Below are 21,259 nucleotides of genomic sequence, written 5' to 3' on the forward strand. Positions count from 1 at the left end.
TAAGAAAAGGCAGATTTACAAAAGAAAAATAAAATGAAATTAATTAATATGCGCATTTCAGATACACATAGAAACTACTGATGCAATGAGTAGATGTCAAAGAGTTCTACTTTGAGTTCCAGTTTATATAACATCTTCTTCCTTTTTTTTTAGAATGAGTACTATTTTTTTTAAATTTTATTTATTCTAATTTATTATATATGACAGCAGAATGCATTTCAATTCATATTACACATATACAGCACAATTTTTCATGTCTCTGATTGTACAGAAGGTAGAATCACACCATTCGTGTCTTCATGCATGTACTTAGGATAATAATGTCCATCTCATTCCACCTTCTTTCCTACTCCCATGCCCCCTCTTTTGTTCCCCCTCCCCTTTGTCCTATCTAAAGTTTATCCATTCCTCTCATGTTCCCCCACTCCAGTCCCCATTATGGATCAGCATCCTCATATCAGAGAAAATATTGGCATTTGGTTTTTGGGGATTGGCTTATTTCACTTAGCATTATCTTCTCCAACTCCATCCACTTACCTGTAAATGTCATGATTTTATTTTCTTTAAAGAACATTGTCTCTTTAGAGAAGTGGCAAGACAAAGGGAAAGGGCTTTGAGTCACTGAGTGGAAAGTTAGCAGAGAAGCACATAAATGGCAGATAAAGAGTAGTGCTTAAAAAATTGTTCATGTAGTTTCTTCCAGAATAATCTTCAGGTTGGGCGAGGTGGCACATACCTGAATTCCAAGAGGCTGAGGCAGGAGGATTGTGAGTTCAAAACCAACCTCAGCAACTTAGTGAGGCTCTAAGCAAATTAGCTAGATCCTGTATCTAAATAAAATATTTAAATAGTGGGTGGGGACATGGCTCAGTGGTTGAGTGACCCTGAGTTCAATCTCCAGTACCAGAAAGAAGAATAATCTTCGGAGTGATCAGAGTCTAAAGTCTTCTGCAGTTGTCTCCATTCTCCCTTGTAGAATAAGAAGCAGACAGGATGCCTTTGGTGAATCTATGGCCTGCTTTTGAGGGGGCGGGGGCGGAGAAAACTTAAGAAAAAGAAGGAGAGCATAGTGCTTTCCTACATCTACTGATTCTTAATGACTTTAGCTGAACCACCCTTCATATTTTATGGAAGTGTATTCTGTTTTCCCACAACTGTAATTATGTAGGTCATACACATCCTTCACTTGATATTTATGACAAAATTGAAAATTGCTAAAATTCGAGCCTGATTTCTATTCTTGAGAATTGAGGGTTTGTTTACATGTCCTAGAGTGGTTAAAATGTTTCTCTAAACCATAGTACCGAGTTTTCCTTGCAATGGTAATAACATTCTTTGTTTCCATATGTATAATAATCTGTATGTCCTTTTTTTTTAAAGAGAGATAGAGATAGAGAGAGAGAGAGAGAGAGAGAGCCAGAGAATTTTATGTGTTGCTGAGGATCAAACCCAGCGCCCCGCGCATGCCAGGCAAGCGCACTACCGCTTGATCCACATCCCCAGCCCTGTATGTCCTTTTGAAACACTTATTCAAAAAATGTTGTATCCCATTTGAACCTTATCTTGTTGAGTGAAAGGTCAGTAACAATTGTCCTCATTGGATAGAAAAGGTACTGAGACTCTGATTCCAGTGCACAATTCAGCATACAAACAACTTGGTCAACACAGGACAGTTTCCCCGACTCACAGTCTAGCACTTTCTGTCCTCTTACTGTGTTCATTCTGAGTCTTCATCAGTTAAACATGTGCTTGACCCTGCCTCTACCAATCCTAGGGCTTCATTTTAATCGACTTCAAATACTTAATGAAAATGATGTTTTCCAAAGGGTTTGACAAGATTATTTCCTTCCCCTATAACTCTCTTCATCTTCCCCTTTTCTTGTAAGTTACAAACATTGATCAATTGTCCTGTTCTCTTTATCTGTACTGCATTTGAAATTTATTTTCTTTAACTTCATGCCTCAAAGCCAAAACTTCTCTCCTGAGTTTCTGAAAAGGAGAATAAAGTTTGTCACAAAGTGTATTGGCCAAAAGTCTGTGGGCAGAAGAATGTATTTCAAGTTACAAAATAAATGGCTTTAAAATGGATCTGACATGGTACCTTGAAATGCTTACCATCAGAAATGGCATGCTCTTGTTAAGATCTTGAGCCTTGAGAGACCAGGATGTCCTAATCCTCCCTGGAGGCATGAACTAGCTACTTTGTCGTTAAATAACTAGTGAGCAGCACAGACCTAGCTGAAGGCCCCGATCCTGCTGTCAACCACAAATCCAAGATCATAGCAAGGCAAGTGCCTCAAACAGCTAGCTAGCCTTCTGAGTCATCTGCACAAAAGGAGCCAGATCTTGTGAAATCTGGGAGGTGTATATTTGGGGGGCTGAGAAGGAGCAATGAGAGAGTAATCTGGTGTGAGTAGCTTGGCTGATATTTTTGCATTGCTAAAATCTAGGCAAGGAGCAGTTCTGACCTTCATCAATAAAACCTTGGAAGAAGAAAGAGGAAAAAAAAATGAATGTCTAGCAACATGAATATGTCTACGGATTTACATGTCTGTTTCGGGAAACACAGACAAGTTTAAATACTGAGTATATAATTTCAGATATTGTATTGATCTTCTATATTTGGAGTAGATCATTTTTGGAAAATAAGGCATTCTTTTTTTTTTTTTTTTGGTGGAGGCTCCTTCAAACACATAGGTCTCATTGAACATCTATTTTATTTTACTTCTGATTTGGTAAGTCTGCGGTGCTTTAGACAAACAATATATTCATGAATTCCAGAATTTATTTCCCTCTAATTGAAGCATAAAATAAAGAACCTTCTTTTTCATAGTGAATTAACAAAATTGAACAATTATAAATATTTACTCAAGTATCTCACAAATCTCTGGATTGGTTAAAAAAAAACAACATGAGTGTAAAACTAAAAATTACATAGGAAATTGCCCCTCTTTCTTAAAGAATAAAGGTAAGATGTGGCATACTCCTATAATTCCAGCAGTTTGGGGAGGCTGAGACAGGAGAATCGTGAATCATGAAGTGGCAAGATGCTTAGTAGCTCAGTGAGACCCTGTCTCTAAATAAAATACAAGATAGGGCTGGGGATGTGGCTCAGTGACTGAGTGCCCCTGAGTTCAATCCCTGGTACCAAAAGAGAGAGAGAAAGAGAGAGAGAGAGAGAGAGAGAGAGAGAGAGAGAGAGAGAGAGAGAGAGAATGAATAAAGGCTAAAGTCTAAAGTGGCAAGTTTTAGAAAAGCACATCTCCATAACTAGGACTGGTGATCAGTTCTCTTCTCTGTGGGGTGTATTCCAGTGGGATTGCCCCCACTACATTTCTCAGTTTCACTGTGGCTAGATTTCTTCTTACAACAAATGAAAAGAGTGGAATGTGAACCCTGCCCTGCCAGGATTTGGGACTTGAATGGAAAACTGGACTCTCTCATACCACATGTGCATATGGTAGAGAAATGAAGTGGAGGGAGATGTTTCCCAACACTTTAAAACCATCTCTTAACTTTTAAATGTGGACTCCTCTAGGACAGAGAAACAAAAATTCTATTTCAATACACTCTCATGTTGACATTTGCAAAAAAAAAAAAAAAAAAAGAAAGAAACCAATAAGTATCCTAGCCAATATAGAAAGAGATATAAATAGCTCTCTCCAAGGTACACTTTACAACATGAATATCAAGTTAACACAAAAAAATAAAACCCCAAGTGACTTCAACTATAATTTTTGAATCCTAGTGTTTTAAACAATTTTGGTGGTGAAGGTGGGGGGAGTTCAATTAATCTCTTTTCAAGTGGTCAGGGACCAACCTGAAGATGTAGATGTATGTGGAGAGGGTACGTGCTTGATTGGGGTTTGGGATACACAAAGAGATACAAGATAATTTTGCATACTTTATAATTTTGCCTAGGGAAAATTCTATAAATAGATTTTTTTTTCAATAAAGCAAAATGTCAGAGTCAGCAGAGTTTTTTTAGAGACTATTTGACACTCATCAAGTAAAACATTCTAGAAATTACCTAAATCATTTTAATCCAAAAGTTTTTGTAGCAATACTTTCTTCTTTTTTTTAACTTATTCATTTTCATTTGAATTAGAGTAATGTTCCAAAACTTTCTATTCTGCCTTACATAGCTACTGATTCAGTTCACAAACATTTTTTTACATTTGTGCAGTTGTAGAGGTATATTATGATTATTTTATCAGCTCCCTGGTAAATAAAACATTTGAGAGGACGTTATAGTATTTTCTATTTGGCATGCATGAATTTGGCTGTGTTTGTTTGTCTAATTTTGTTTTCTATATTTTGGTTACAAAGTTGAAGTTTAATCAACAGCAATTGGTGCTATTCTGAGCATAATTGATGACAATAGTTCCTGTTAATTTCTGAGTATTAGCTTTAATCACAAGAGGCAAGACCTCTGGACACAGGCCAAGTCTGATGATCCAGACCTTATAAACAGAGCTCCTCAGCACTCAGAAAATGTTCAGCTCCAAGTTCACTTTTCTTGGGCAGGAACCAAGCTGTCACCACTGTTTGCTGGGTCAGTTATGTAATAGGAATAGAAACAGGTTTCTTGAGACTCCTGCTTTTCCATGCTGTGTGGCTTTTCCCGAAGCTAGCCACAGGGGTTCTAACTGGATCAAGGATGAAGAAGGTCACACTTAGATACAGTATTGTGATTCTGTAGGCATTAAAGATAATTTTATTATATTATTCACCAAAGATGCTTATGCGTCACTGTTCTTATCTCTATATTTTTAGTGATGATCTTTTTCAGTAAAAATAAAAAATAATATTTCCATAAAGCCTTTATCTTTTTCCTAAGTAAAATCTATGCTAGAGAATAGGACCTAGCAAGAAAACAATAACCTTTTCCTCCTTAAAATGTGGAATAGAAGTTTGCAAAAGATATTTCTCTTTGTTTGTTTCTTTTTGTTTTTGCAGTACTGGGCCTCATTCATGCTAGGCAAGTGCTCTACCCCTCTACCCCACCAACCTTAATGTGTTTTTTTTTCTTTTCTTTATCTTTGAATGTAGACAAAAATAAGAATTATGCATTTCTGCTGCATATTTTAATACAGACCAAATTTTTACTTGAAAATAGTCACATAGAGATATCCTCAAAATTTTCAGATGTGAATAAGAAAAAGAAAATAATATGGAGAGGAATGTCCCTCTAAGGGCAGGTAAACAGATAACAAATAAATAAATAAATAAGACAAAAAAAATAGAAAAATACTTTTGTTTTCCGGGAACAAGTTAAAATTTCAAATATTCAATGAAGATGTGTTAATTAGCTTTTGGTCACAGTGGCAAAATATCTGGGATAAAGAAATTATAAAGAAGACAAGGGTTATTTGGGTTATGGTTTCTGAGATTTCAGCTGATTGTCAATTGGTGTTGTTGCTTTGGGGCCTGAGCCAAAGCAACATATCGTGTCAGGGAGCACATGGTGGAACAAAACTGGTCACCTTATAGTGTCTGGGAAACAAAGAGAGACACAGAAGGCGAGGAGATGGGACCGACATGTTCCCTCCAAGGGCACATCTCCAACTGCCTAAGTTCTTCTCTCTAGACCTTACCTCCTGAAGGTTTCACATGTCCCAGGAGTTCCTGACCAGAGATCAAGTCTTCATGTGGACCTTTGGGGGCATTCAAGATCCAAACCACAGCAGAAGGTACTAGTTAAATCATGTTGCTAATGGAACCAGCAGCAAAATTAAGGGTTTTTCTCAGAGTATGTATAATAAAATTTAGAAACACAGTTGTGTGCTGCTTAACAATAGGGATGCATTCTAACATGCATCATTAGGTGATATCACCATTGGGTCAACACCATAGAAAATACTTATGTGAGCTAAGACTGCCACAGCATCACTAGGTAACATACTCTTGTGGTGCCATTATCATACACACAGTCTATCATTAACTTGATGGTCATTATGTGGTATATGACTGCATCGAGTATATAATATATCTTGAAACTTATCCTGTTATTGAAATTGCTGGTGCTTGTTTGCCTTGTTTAAAGGATTTTCAGGTATTGTCACAATTATACTGTACAATAAAACCTAAAAGTATCTCAGTGGCATACATAACTATCAGTCAAGATTCTCCACATAAACAGAACCAATATAATATTTATATAGCTGCATGTATATTTTAAGAGATTCATTTCAAGAAACCGGTAAAAGCCATTTGGAGGTTGGTGAGTCTAATATATATCAGGTAGTCTGGCAGTCTGGAAACTCTTGGGCAGGTGTTGATGCTGCTACCTTAAAGCAGAATTTCTTTTTTTAGTACTCTATCTACAAAATTCCTGCACAACAGCACTGTGAATAGTATTTTTGTTTTGTTTTGTTTTTGAAATGGAATCTCACTATGTTATTCAGGCTGACTTCCTAGGCTGAAGGGATCTTCATGTTTCATCCTGTTGAGTAGCTGAGACTATAGGTAGTCTATAGATATAGCTACTACCATATCTGTTTCTAATTAGTATTTTAATGAATAACTGAAAACTACAGCCTAGCCAAATTGACATGTAAAAGTAGCCATCTTTTACATGACATTAAAAGTAACCATCTTGTCAGCATGATATCTTATATATAATGCATATTCCATTAACTCTACTTGACTTTTAAAGGAAAAGCATAACAAAGTCATACTTTGAATCAACATATTACATCTGTCCTTCATACAATCAAAAACATGCTAAAACTTTCCCTATAAGGGTATGGAAATTCCTTGGATAATGTTAACTTTTATAAAAATTCCATAAATTAAATACTATGATGATGCAAAGTCAACTCATTAATAAATATTATGTTAGGTGATAAAAATTAAGATAGGGAAGAAATAAAGGATATTATTTGTATATATACATATACATATGTATATACACACATATATATGCATATAATATACATGAAAAGTTAATATAAATCTCCTTAACCAGTAGTATAAATACTTTCTTTGTACATTGATTCAGAGATAGGTGGAGCTCAAAGTGGCTGGATAATATTTTAATTTCCAGTTCAATAAAATCATTGTGTTTCTTGATGGAAGCATCCTTCTCTTTGGATGAAGACCAAATTCTTATTTGCCAGTGAGTGTCTTGGAGTGATAATGAATGACACCACTCCAGTTTCCTTTACCTATATATCCTGGCTCTGGTAAAAACAGCACCATTTATTGAATGTGGATTTAAAATACACACAGTTTCTTGGAAAATTGGGAATGGAACCACTATTTGACCCAGCTATCCCTCTCCTCGGTCTATATCCAAAGGACTTAAAAACAGCATATTATAGGACACAGCCACATCAATGTTTATAGCAGCACAATTCACAATAGCTAAACTGTGGAACCAACCTAGACACCCTTCAATAGATGAATGGATAAAAAAAAATGTGGCATATATACACAATGGAATATTACTCATCAATAAAAGAGAATAAAATCATGGCATTTGCAGGTAAAAGGATGGAGTTAGAAGATAATGCTAAGTGAAGTTAGTCAATCCCAAATAACCAAATGCCAAATGTTTTCTTTGATATAAGGAGGCTGATTCATAGTGGAAAAGGGAGCAGGAGCATGGGAGGAATAGAGGAACTCTAGATAGCGCAGAGGGGTTGGAGGGGAAGAGAGGGGACATGGGGTTATAAATGATGGTGGACTGTGATGGTCATTATTATCCAAAGTACATGTTTAAAGACACAAATTGGTGTGAATATACTTGTATACAACTAGAGATATGAAAAATTGTGCTCTATATGTGTAATAAGAATCTTAATGCATTCTGCTATCATATATAAAAATAAATAAATAAATACATAGTTTTAAAAATAAATAATAGCAAAGAATAAAATAAAATAAAATGCACACAGTTTCTGGAGAAATCACATAGCTGGTGAGGTAGTTGAGTCTTCAAAAGACTTTCCCACTATTCTATCAAGACAACTTCTTCAGAATAGAAGGTAACATAGTAAGATCAGTGAATTCCGTGAGTTTTTGGCCCATTTCTGTACTCGTTTTCTGTGAAGTGAGTTCCTTGAGCAGAAGTAATGCTGTATGAAATACCATGGGAGTGAACAGGCATTCTGTAAATTCATGAATAGTGATTTTAGCAAAATCATTGTGTACAAGGAAGAAAAATCCATACCCAGATCAACTGTCTATTATTGGAGGCAAAAATTGGGGGCTTTTGCATAATGAAAGCAGTTTAATTTAGTCAACCTGCCACCAACTTTCTTCAAAGTTCCTGACCATCTAGCTCACTTATGGGCCACAGCTCTTAAGTAGTAGCTCACTCTCTTTCTTTCTTTCTTTCTTTCTTAGACCACAGACTTGTAGTTTAAAAAAAACAAAAAACAACTGTGTAAATATAGAGGACATAACATTGATATTATAACATACATGTAGTTAGTAAACTTGTCCACATTCATTGAGGTATTATTCACAATGGTCAAAATATGAAATTGATCTTAGTGCCTACCAATGTAGGAATGGATTAACTATGAATACATACATACAAAATGCAATACACACAATGGAATGTTATTGTTCCTTGAAAAGGAGGAGATATTAGCATCTGTTGTAATAGGAATGAACCTCAGAAATAATATGCTATGTGAAATAAGCAAGGCACGGAACAAAAATATCGCATACTCTTAATTTATGTTAATCTAAAAAATTAAAAATAAAATATAGAGAGTCAATATAAAACAGTAGTTGGGGGGGTGAGATATGCTGATTAAATAATACAAATACTACTTCTTCTTTTAAGTAAAGTGAACAATCAAGTGCAATATGTGAAGTTCTTCCCAGTGAGTAGGGGGAAGTTTTTCCTTCAACACTGCACTTCAGGAATGTCCAAAAAAAGGATGTAGTACTGGGAATTGTCACGTTTATATCATGCCTACATGTTGTGCCTTTGTAAACTTGAGCCAACTTTTCCTCAGCCATCTGATTTTAGATAAATTTTCACGAGACTATAGGGTTGAGCTGAGAAGGAAAATTTAACATAGTACAGCAAGACTCTGCTCAACATTCTAAATCTTGAGCTATGACTCCCTCATCAATTGGTCATTTGACCACTGCCACCTCAGGTACCCTGTATCTACTCAATCACATGGCTCAACAACAGAAGAGCTTATAGAACATACTCGGCCTTGTTGCAGAGCCTTCTCTTGTTCTGGACACCTGGAAAAAACAGCAGATTTTGGAATCACCTATATAAATGAATCAGATTAACACACTCACTGATTTAGTTGAGAACTAGTGGGGATACAGTCACTTCCTGAGCATCTCTGTTTTAATTATGCATTAGAGAATGGGGGAAATAACCACAGGATAGTTTCAGGAACCCAGTATACCTCCTGGGAATTGAACTTGAGCTGAAATTCAATTGGTCATATGACCTCCATAAGCCCTTATTCTGACTAGTGGATGACAGCGACATTTTGTGTTTTCTAGAAGATCTTTGACTTCAGAGCCAGTGCCCAGAGATTACCAAAATGTCTGGTTTAGTTTTCCCCAATGTACTTTTATCTTGGTCAAAGACCATAGGTACCTTTGGGGAAAGACGTGAGAAAGATCAATAGTGCAAACTTTTGACAGAATACCTGTTTCCTACTTTAAGGGGACCCAGGCTACCCATTACTCAAAAGCTTCCTAGACTATATAAAGTCTGGGAATTTGTCGAAGGGCTGAGACTCTCTAGTGATTCATATTAGAATTGTGTTCACTTGACCTAGAAATTTTTTTAAATGAAGATCAAGTAGTTCATGTATAAAGACAAATGATCAACCTATCAACACTTTAGTCCTCCCAGAATCAAACTATTGTGATTACTGCTTTGCCCCTGCCATCCATGATTGTAACCCTACCTTCTTTTTCTTTGGTGACTTATTGCTGCTCCTTGGCCCCTGGATTCCATGGTCCAATTACTACTATTGCATTTAAGGACCCACTTCAGTGGCACCAATTCTCACTTATTTCTGCCCTACAAAGAGTGACCACAGAACTCCTCAATAGTGGTGAGCTCCCTTAATGAATTTATTCCTCACAGTCATATTAGAAGGTGAATTTTTCTGACCATTTCAAAACAAGTGAACAGATTTGTCTCCTCTTATATTTCAGTTCTCTTAAGTCTTTGTATTTCTTTTTCTGCAATATTTCAAAGCTATTTTGACATTTTGATATCATTTAGTGTAGGCCATTTTGGGGTCCATGTTTAAGCCAAATGACTAAGCAAATTGTGAAAGCTCTTTCTAAAACCATAATATTAAATCCTGAATTTCCACTTAGTGGAGCTATATTATTGACCTTATAAAAATGTATTTTCCTTCCTCCATTATCCTACATCATTGATATTCACTCTCAAACATGTTCCCTAGAATTCTATGTAAATTTTAAAAAATTATGCAATTATTTTGGAGTTTAGTACACTTTCTCATGGGGCACACTTTGTACCTCTCCTTGTGGGACCTGTTGGGACAGGACTCTATTTTCAGGTATAGAAGCAAAGATGGGTGGTGTAGTTGGATCCTCGGGACATGGAGCATTGTGTTTTTGGATGTGTACATCAGTGAGGCCTTAACTCTAATGATAAGGAAGACTCAGAGGAATTTACAGATTCCCTGGCCCCATCTTTATTCCAATCTTCTTACACATCTCCATTCTGATGTTTAGCATCTATTTGTTCCTAATTAATGCCTTACTTTCACGGAAGATACCCTGTGAGTTTAGAGATTTATTTGTGATATAATTTAACCCCTAGAAGGATCACACTTTGTATTTAATGTTCAGAAATCCGAGTCTGGTAGCTGTAGGAGATAGCTTTTATTTATAACAGGCATAGAAATGTCCATGTTATGTTTAACTTAGGCTTTTAAATACTTAGCTCATCCTTGTTCCCCTCTCAGGCATAATTAAAAGCAGGCAGCCAAACTCATTATCCTGTCTGACAAAAATGTCCTAAGTTATGGTCACCAAGAAACTTGCCTTGCAGAGGTGTGTGATTAAGAGCATCCAACAGTGATATGTTGTGCATCTCTGTTGTCTCTGCATGTCATGGGTTACCAATGTTCTCATTAATTTGGAAATAGTCTTTAGTGCCTTTAAATCTAATCAGATTATCAAATCAATTCTGGAAACCCCCCAAACCAATTCATAATCTTTAGGATTCTGTTTCTTTAGAACCATCCTTGGTAGCAAAATCTGTATCAGTCTGTGTCTGTATTTCTCTAGAGGTCTTCAGAGAAACTGAACTGGTGTATATGTGGCTAAAATGATTATCAGGGCTAGCAATTTCAAAATCTTTCATCAGCTCAGAAAGCTGGAAATTCTTAGGCAGAAGATGATGGTGCAATCTTGAGACAGAATTTCTTCTTAGAGAAACCTCTGTGTTTATTATTAAGGTTTTTTTTTATGAATTCAATGAGGCCCATCTACATTGTTGAGAATAATCTCCTTTACATAAGGTAAGCTGAATGAAGATATTAATTTCTACAAAATACTTTCACAGTACCAACTAGATCAGTGCTTGATTGAACCACTGGACACCATAGCTGAGCCAAGTTGGCATAGAAAGCTAATCACCACAAATACTAAGCATTATTTTTACTCATGGATTTGCAGTTTGACTATGGCATCTCTGTTTAAGGTATGGATGTGGGTTGGTTCTGTTTTACCCCTAATTCTTGTGGGTCATCTAAAGAACTTTTGTTCCATATATGTAATTCTGAGGCCAGGCCAAATGGGCAGCAGCTCCTTGAGGAAGACCATCTCTTGCAAGGGCAGAAGTATAAGAGAGCAGGAGGGAACATATGAGATCTCTAAAGAAACTAGCAAACTAGTATGTGGTCACTTCTACTCATTTATCACTGGGGTTGACATAAATAATTTTGCACTGTGTGTGTGTGTGTTGTGTGCGTGTGTAAAGGGAGATTGAGGGTCAATCCAGGCCCTCATACATACTAGGCAAGTGTTCTACCACTAAGTCACATGCCTCACCCAATATAAGCAATTTTGATAGAGTGTATTCTATACTATTAAATGAATAATAAGCTTTATTGTAGTTGATGTATTGTTGTTGTTTCCCATATTGCTATGAGTTAGCAATGCTGATATAGCTATCATGTATACTGCAAATACACAATAAATTACATGAATGACAGGGAACTGGGAGATAAATTTCACATTGTTGGAATAGAAATGTACAAATAAGAAAGGAGAGGAGAATAGCATGCTCTTATGTTTACAAGAGGAATATCACTATGAAATCCAAATTCATTTAATAAAATTCAGATCATATACAGAAATATTTATAGATAGTAATATCATGTATTGGCACATATATATTTCCTTGCTCCATCAATTGAGAATTCTTAGAGGAATGTTTGAATTAATCAATAAATGTGGGAGAATGAATATATCTCTTGTGCAGAATAATTCCAAATGAGTCAAGTAGATACTCTATCTTAAAAGATGGGAAGCATAAAAACCCACCCATTATGTGAGGTCTACTAATGTTGATTGAGCCCAGGGTGAAGAAAGGAAAAAAGAGAAACAACAATGGAAAAATCTGACCAACACTACCTCTGATAAACACTAATAATGTTGTCGCATTGATAGAATTTATCCTTGGACATATTTGGAATGAAAATGCCCATTTTATCACTTCATTTTTTTTATCCTCTAAACCATAATTCTAGTTTAATTATGAAAACAAAAATGCAGAATACTTCCAGTGGAAGAACATTTACAAATCCCTGACCAGAACTCCTCAATGTCCCAATCTTTAAAAACAAAGGAATTCAAAGAAATGGTGACAGTCAAGCAGATCCTGAGAAGACAGGATAACTAAATAAAATCTGATACCTTATGTGCTACCGACCTAGTAGCAGAAAAAGAACAAAAGGAAAATAAAGGAACTATGAAAGAAGATTAGCCTTTAGGTATTAGCAATGTATTAATAATGTTGCATTAGTTGCACACCATAGTCATAATATTATAAATCTCAACACTAAAGAAAAATGGTTGTGGGGCTTATAGAAACTCAGGTACTTTCACATTTTTTTAATAAATCTAAAACCTTTCTAGTATGCATGCTTATGCTAAAAGATACACATTTTAAGTGTGATATTCATTTTATAATTTATATATGCTAGAAATAGTTTTATGAGTGCTATAAAATGTTGTTACCTAATAATTAAAATATTCTGAATCCCTTAATAGCCCCTTTTCTGAATAAACAACTAATATTATGTAATGTTTTCTTGAAAGAGGATGGAAAATTAGAATTTAAAAAATAGGAAGATAGGCTAAAATAGTAAAGGAAAAGATACAGCCCCTGCACAAATATGCCATTTTATTAAGGAATAATGCCATCTTAAAATGTATATACCAAAATAAAATTTGGCATATGAAACTAATTATGAGGTTGAGTTTAGATAGTTAGCTAATATTTTATAAAATTCTGTAGTCTACAATTGGTAGCAGGAAAATGTTTGTACACTTCCAACTTTTTTAAAAATATTTTTTTAATTGTCAATGGACACAATACTTTTATCATTTTTATGTGGTACTGAGAATCGAACCCAGTACCTTACACGTGCCAGGCAAGTGCTCTACTGAACCACAACACCAACCCGGACACTTCCTACTTTTATATAAGGAATAAATACTAACTTTTTCCTACATTTACAGTAAAGGGATAACTTTTTATCTAGGTTAGAAATAGGCAGATATTTACGGGTTCTTCAAAAGTAGTCTTCAATAATAACAACTTATTAAATATTAACAAAATGCACATGAACACTAAAATGTTAAGTAATTTGTATCATCAAATGATTAATTTTTCATAAAATTGCATTTTTATTTGCAAATGATTTATCATTAACCAACTTTATTTTAATCAGTCACTTATACATTTCAGTAAAATAAAGACAAGCTCACAATCCACAAGATTTATCCAGGGAAAGTATTTCAAATATTAAATAACATGTTTGGTTTCTACAAAATATAACCGATCTTTTCTTTAAAAAAAAAAAAAAAAGAAAAATGATCCCTTAATTCAGTGCCAGTGTGGGTGACACTTTCCTCTCTATTTTACCCCACTCACTTGAGTTGAGCATTCTCAAACTTATCAACAACAAAATGTAAAAAGAAGGATAAAATGGTTTATTGTTTTAAAACTGAGAGTAATTTGGAGCAGTATCTTGAAATTGTACTTTGAAGTCTCATTTACTCAATGAATACAGTTTGACTATGCATTGTTTCCTGTCATAGTAGATGGGTATCAATTTTGTGTGACATCTACTTTTTTTAAAATCATAAAATGAAACAAAACTCTTTAAAAGAACTTTTAAAAAACCTTCATATGATTTAAATCTACATCCATTATGCAGGTATTACATTGACCCTTAAATGAAAATCTGTATTATATATTTCATACATTGATTTATATTAATATTATGCACTCTGATACAGAGCTTCCTTGAATCATACTGTTTATGAATAAAATTTTAAGTTCCAGGGAGAATTATTCATGCATGTAGCTTTTTAATTAAAAAGAGAAAGATCAGTCAACCTTTTTTTGAGAGATAACCAGATGAAAAGCAACATCTAATTACTCCTTTTTGAAGTTTCTTTCCCACCTGCAAACTCAGGTTTCAAAATGAATGGTGGCAATGAGCTAACCCTTGAGAAAAGAGGTTAGTTCTGTTGTAGATCATGTCTGAATGCCTGGTAGGGTGTAGAGATGCGTGGAAATACAGATTCTCCATCACACAAACAGTTTCAGTGTATACATATTTCACAAAAGCTGGGCATGAAGACCTTTTCATCTCCTTCCTTCCCTCGTGCCAGTAGTTGCAAAGGCAGTTTTCCTATGGTATCGGCTTCACCACTTCTTACACTTTACCAATGTTCTCTTCTCTGACACTCAATGCTCTGCTTAATGGCTTATGATTTCTCTCTTTCCAGATCACATCCTTTGCGGTGCCATAGCACATGGATTTCAGAACCGCCTGTGAGGAGGTAGGTGCAATAGCCTTCTGCCTTTTTGCATGAGGAAAACACATTATATAAGCAGGACAGACTTGGGCCCCACTTTTTGTGGGTGGAACACTGCTTTAGGCAGAGGATGAGTGAGTGATAGACACCTTTTACATCCAGAGTACATTTTCTTTCAGTAAAGTTAGAAAACCAAAGTATGCCTGGGGAAGCCCTGAATTTTAACTCTTTAGGAAGATCAGAGCATATTTAGTAACTGAATTGCTCCTTTCCATCAACTAAATACTGTATGGTGAGAGGAGCTGCTGGAAGAAATTCTTTTCACATACATGGTTATAAATTGGAAGGCAATTAAGGGTTTTTTTTTTTTTTTGAGGTGGGGAGGCACTAAAATCCTACAAGTTTTGATTCTAATGTTACTTAAGTATTTCAGTATTATTTAAGTATTAATATATAACAATTCAGTTTCTCTGCAAAGCTGCCATCACACTCTGGCATGAGTGAAAGTGATGCATTACTCTTTCAAGGATATTAAAGACCACTCAAGTGTACAGTTCCATAGTGTTTGGATGGGAGCCCCAGGGAACGTAACCTTTCTGTCTTAAGAAAAAAGGCTATCTTTTTTCACGAAGCCTGAGTCATTCAAACAATTGAAGGTTTTTGTTTTTGTTTTTTTCAGTCTTCAGGTAAAATTAAAATATTTTTAGGAAAAAAAATTTGCATTTGCTTTCAAATTTTAAAGTATTTTTATTTTGTGTGACTCAACCAAAAACCAGCCATAACTAGATTACCTGTGGTAGTGTTAAAATCAAGCCAAAGAAATCATAAATTTTAGTCTTTAACATTTGTGAAGATTTTCCTTTTAGTGAAATGTAATGTACTTAAATTTCTCTCAGGAATCGGCGATAAATAGTTGCTTATTTTTTTCTCTAAACTGATTGCAAAAATGTATTTAAAATTTTGTAAGCATTAGTGTTGAGTTAAAAATGTAAGTAAAATTATTTTAGAAAACAAGTAAAGTACTTTTATCTTTTAATTTTTATGCTTCTTTCATTTTTAAACATTTACGTATACTTTTTAAATATGTGTATGCTAGCACATATTTGTTTACAAATCTTTCTCACATGCTACACTAAATACTATTAAGGTCAAAATATATAATAACTTATTCATGTCTTAAACTCAGCACCTATTAGTTCATACATTTTTCTTAATTTAGTTAACATTTTATAGGCTTTGTGGGATAGTATAAGCTTAAATTTAAATTATGTCATATCTAATTTTAATTGCATAGTCTTAATTTCGAATGTAGAAAATGTTCTGTTTTCATCAAATATTATCTTCTTTTGAGTAGCAAAGCACTCATTTAATCTGAATGGATATTGGTGTGAATAAGACACATGTGGGACCCATACAAAATTTATGTGATTGAAATGGATAGTAGATAATACTATTATAACAAATTATATATGTTGGACTTCAGAGACTGACATAAGTTTTCCTAGGTCTCCTTTTAAATAACATTGCTTTGACATGTTGATTTGGGATACCGATCAGATTCTATTGTGACCTGTGTACCCTCATTTCCATGGCAGCAGGTTCTCTTCCTCTTGCAATGAGCCTTTGGTGACTCTGTCCCCAGTTGGGAGTAGAGTTCCTAAGCTGCTCAGTACAGTATCCATGTGTCTTCTGCACACAGGCAAGATCGGCAGGAACATGGAACTATAAGATACTCCAAATATGTAACTGTCACTTTGTCCATGAGGAAATCTAGACATTTTATGAAATATCAAGAGCTATTTAATTAATTCATTAAAAGTAAAGCTATTAATGTGTAACTTAGAACTCGTAATAATAAGTTTAAAGCTCTCTCTAGCGTACGTCATTGCTGGAAATTATATTAGAGTCAAAGATATATGGAATATATTATTTCCATATTTTTGTTTTCTCTTGACTACTAATAAGGAATAAGAATGAAAACCTGATATTGATGCACATGAGATCAAGGCAGACTATTGCATTGTGGATGTCAGGAGGTTTCTTCTCTGTAAAAACATAAAGAAGAATGAACACATGATATCATTTTAAAAGCACCTTGAGTATCTAATATAAATCCGTTTTCAATAAATGATTTATTAAGAAACTTCTGCTCTTGAAAACAAAATGTTGCAATTAAAAAAATACCTGGGATTTAGAAGTCTAGTGAGAAGCAAAAATGAAGGAAGAAACTTACATAAAATGCTTTAGGGACAAATATAAAATATACAATTTAGCAGAAAAATATACACATAACAAGACATTATTTAGTATACATATAGTCAGCCTCTGATTACCATTATTCTGCTTTTAAAAACATTTCACCAGAAAAAGTGTGTATGATCTAGACAATTTTTACTTTCATTTTTCCTCACTTTTCATATTTGCCTTTATTAAAGTAAGATCTACATCTTTATGTTGATTATGAAGCTACATATTTCTTTTAACATATACAGTCTTGCGCTGAATAATGGCACTTTACTCTTTGACAAAATACTTTGTCACCTGGTGTCTTCATAATCATATCAGCTTATGTGAGTACCACATGAGCTTCCCATAATGATAAAAATCACCTGATAGTGTGCTTCTCAGACTTAGATCCACTTTTACATAACACGTGACTATGTGCAATAATTTGTACATGTACATAATTTTAGTTCTTTCTATGATGAAATATAATCTATGACTATGTTCCAGTTGTAGTTCTAACTTCCTCCTTGAATGTTTTATAATTTCACTACATGAAATAAACTGGAAAAGACAGATTAGCAGGAAAAAAACATACAAATATTTTAATGTACCAGAACATGAGATCCATACACAGAGTGGGAGTTGCAAAAGTGAGAAAGTTGAGGCTTAACCATTCTCCTTACAGAGGAAAGGAGAGTAGGGATATAGGCAATCCAGGTAATTCCAGAGGGCTAATAAATTATTTTGTGGGCAGACATATGGGACCAGGACAAAGTTCTTCTAAGATCTAGGCATGATGTTTTGCTTTGAATCTACCTTGTTGCAACCAGAGTTTTGCCTTCTCTCGTTAGTACAATTTCAGGAAGAAAATATAAAGCAATTGTTTTTTTCTTTGGGGACATCTGATTGGATAGATATGAGAAATTTCCAAAAATGCCTCTCCCTGTGCAAGGAGGTAGAAAAACAAGGAAAGATCAGAGGGGACCTTAAATAAGAGGCATGTCTGAAAGCACCAGTATTTTGGGTGCTATTTTTTCAGCCCCAATACAATTACAAATGTTGAAAGAAAGTCTGCTAGGATCAAACTACTATATTAGGTCCTATTAACTAATAATCATCAGTAATGAAAAGAGCAATAGCCTATTATTAAAATCTTGTAATAACAATATACAAGAGGAGAGGAGGGAAGATGGCGGCGAGGGGAGTGCATTACCCCCGTGTGCTGCTTCACTGTGTGGGAGTATGACAAGTCAGGACGGCTAAAGGATATCTTGTTAGGAATTTCCAGCAATAGTGGGGTGCGCCGGAACCTGGAGGAAGGATTTCCATCGCACGAGGATCGGCTACGGGGACTCAAACGCGAGAGGTTTGTCGCACGGAGGGTAAAACTGCTTATTCAGCAAATCGCCCCGCGGCTAGAGTCTGCAAGGCGCGCTGGGATAGAGACGCAGGGTTACAGCGCTGCAGTTTCTGCCAGACGCGCAAGCACCGCACTCAGGGCTGAATTCTGGGTTCGAGACGGGGAAGGAAGCGGTCCATCTCGGTTCTCCACACCGGTCAGACCACAGAGGAGGCCAGCAGCCACCATGTTGGTAAACTGACGTCACCACACCTGTTTTTGACTGACCGCAGCTCATTCAGCCATAGAACAGGTAATTTCAGGCTGCAATTCGCCTGCGGCTTGCAGACAGATTGCTAGGGTTCAGCGCCTGGGGGCTTCTTAAAATCTGATCTTATCGGAGTGAACACGGAGCGCGGGGCGGCCGAGTCCCGGCTCCCGGAACCGTCCCGGAACCGCCCTGGCTCCGGGCTGCGGAGCCCGCGGAGGCTGCTTCTTGGACCCTGCTAATATCAGAGCAAACACGAAACACCAAGAAGCCGAATTCCAGCTCCCGGAACTGAGCCCGCGGGGACTGCTTCTTGGAGCTTACACTTATAGGAGCTTACACCGAGCACGGAGCGGCCGAGTTCCGGCTCCCGGAACTTCCCTGGACCGGGGCTAGGAGCCCGCGGAAACTGTGTCTCGGTCCGGGTCCTGCTGAGGGCAGGTCAGGACTCACCCATTGCTTGGGTTGCCTGGCAAGGGGAACGAAATGCTGCCATTCGCATAGGATACCAACATGGCAGAGATCTGATGTCAGCAGAAAGCGGTGGAGGAGAGATCTTCATCAATACCAGCGGTGACATAAGCAGTTGGTCTCCTGGTAAGGGGGGTGAGGCTCAGTCACCCGAGTCTCCTCAATTTGTCCTCGAGCCAGAGGGAAGGAGCCGGGCCGCCGCCAGCCCCCGGAGCAGGCCCAGCGGCTCGCCAGCGTGGTGACTGCGTGACCCCAATTGGAGAGGGGGCGGAGCGGAGCCGCCACCCACACCCGCCAGGTGGGCAGACCCACGACCCAGTAGTACATGGGCGTGGTAGGAGGGGCAGGGCAGAGCCGCCCTTCGCGCTTGCAAGGTAAACAGACCTGTGACAGCCTGGCGGGTCAGGCCCAGTGGCCTGCCAGTGTGGTACACACGTCACCCCAACTCGAGTAGGGGCAGAGCAGATCCTTATCCCACGCCCGGATCAGGCCCTGCCGGTGTGGTGGTCACGTGACCCCAATTGGAGTGGGGGTGGAGCGGAACCGCCACCCGTGCCCGCAGGGTGAGCAGACCAGTGATCTACCTGCAGATCAGGCCCAGGGGTCCGCAGGCGTGGTAGGAGGGGCAGGGCAGATCCGCCGCCCGCGCCTTCAAGGTAGGCAGACCTACAACAGACCGGCGGATCAGGCCCAGGAGCCTGCCGGCAGGGTACAAACACCACCCTAATTGGAGTAGTGACAGAGCAGAGTCGCCTCCCTTGCCAGGAACAGACCCAGCATCCTGCAGGCGGGGTAGTCACGACACCCCAGTTGGAGTAGGGGCAAAGCAGAGCCTCCACTCGTGCCCGAAAGGTGGGCAGATCTGCGACCGACCAGCAGGACAGGCCCAGTGGCCTGCTGGTACGACAGACACGTCACCCCAATTGGAGTAGGGGCAGAACAGAGCCGCCACCAGCTCCCAGAACAGGCCCAGTGACCTGCCGGCGTGGTAGCCACGACACCCCAATTGGAATAAGGAGAGAGCAGAGCCGCCGCCCGCACCTGCAGGAAAGATACGCAAGCAGTATGAAAAGACAAGGAAAGAAAGGACCACAAGCAATGCAGGTCAACGCAACTTTAGAAGAGGTAACAGCTGCAGCAGATGGAATGTCAGATAAAGAATTCAGGATATACATGCTTCAGATGATCTGGAGTATCAAGGAAGACATTAAACAGCAAAATCAGACAATGAAAGATCACTTCGACAACGAATTACGCAAACAAATCCAGGAAGCAAAGGATCAACTATACAGGGAGATAGAGGTTATAAAAAACAAGCAATCAGAAATCCTAGAAATGCAGGAAGCAATAAACCAACTTAAAAACTCAATGGAGAATACTACCAACAGAGTAGAACACTTAGAAGATAGAACATCAGACAATGAAGACAAAGTATTTCAACTGGAAAAGAACATAGACAGCTCAGCAAGACTGTTAAGAAACCATGAGCAGAACATCCAAGAAATATGGGATAACATTAAGAGACCAAACTTAAGAGTCATTGGGATACAGGAAGGTACAGAGCTCCAAACCAAAGGAATGAGCAGTCTATTCAATGAAATAATACAAGAAAACTTCCCAGACTTGAAGAATGAGACAGAATCCCAAATCCTAGAAGCCTACAGGACGCCGAATGTGCAAAATCATAAGAGATCCACACCTAGACACATTATAATGAAGATGCCCAACATACAGAATAAGGAGAGAATTTTAAAAGCTACAAGAGAAAGGAAGCAGATTACATTTAGGGGCAAGCCAATCAGGATAACAGCTGATCTTTCAACACAGACTCTGAAAGCTAGAAGATCCTGGAATAACATATTTCAAACACTGAAAGATAATGGGTTCCAACCAAGAATTGTGTATCCAGCGAAATTAAGCTT

At 37.3% G+C, this 21,259-nt stretch overlaps 1 protein-coding gene across 4 annotated transcripts in view; it reads left to right on the forward strand.

Annotated features, from left to right (window-relative positions):
- The window catches only part of Sntg1 (syntrophin gamma 1), an 828,698-nt gene that overhangs the window by 470,823 nt on the left and 336,616 nt on the right, over window positions 1-21,259 (forward strand). For all 4 annotated transcript variants that reach the window (XM_058574019.1, XM_058574018.1, XM_046428541.2 and 1 more), the window contains one exon: window positions 15,004-15,057. In XM_058574019.1, coding sequence (XP_058430002.1) covers window positions 15,031-15,057 — 27 coding nt within the window. In that variant the 5' untranslated portion in view covers window positions 15,004-15,030. The remainder of the gene's footprint in view (window positions 1-15,003; window positions 15,058-21,259) is intronic.

This window comes from Marmota monax, unplaced genomic scaffold, assembly GCF_021218885.2.
Source record: "Marmota monax isolate L192 unplaced genomic scaffold, Marmota_monax_Labrador192_F-V1.1 WCK01_AAM20220418_F8-fsc00044, whole genome shotgun sequence".
Taxonomy (NCBI): domain Eukaryota; kingdom Metazoa; phylum Chordata; class Mammalia; order Rodentia; family Sciuridae; genus Marmota; species Marmota monax.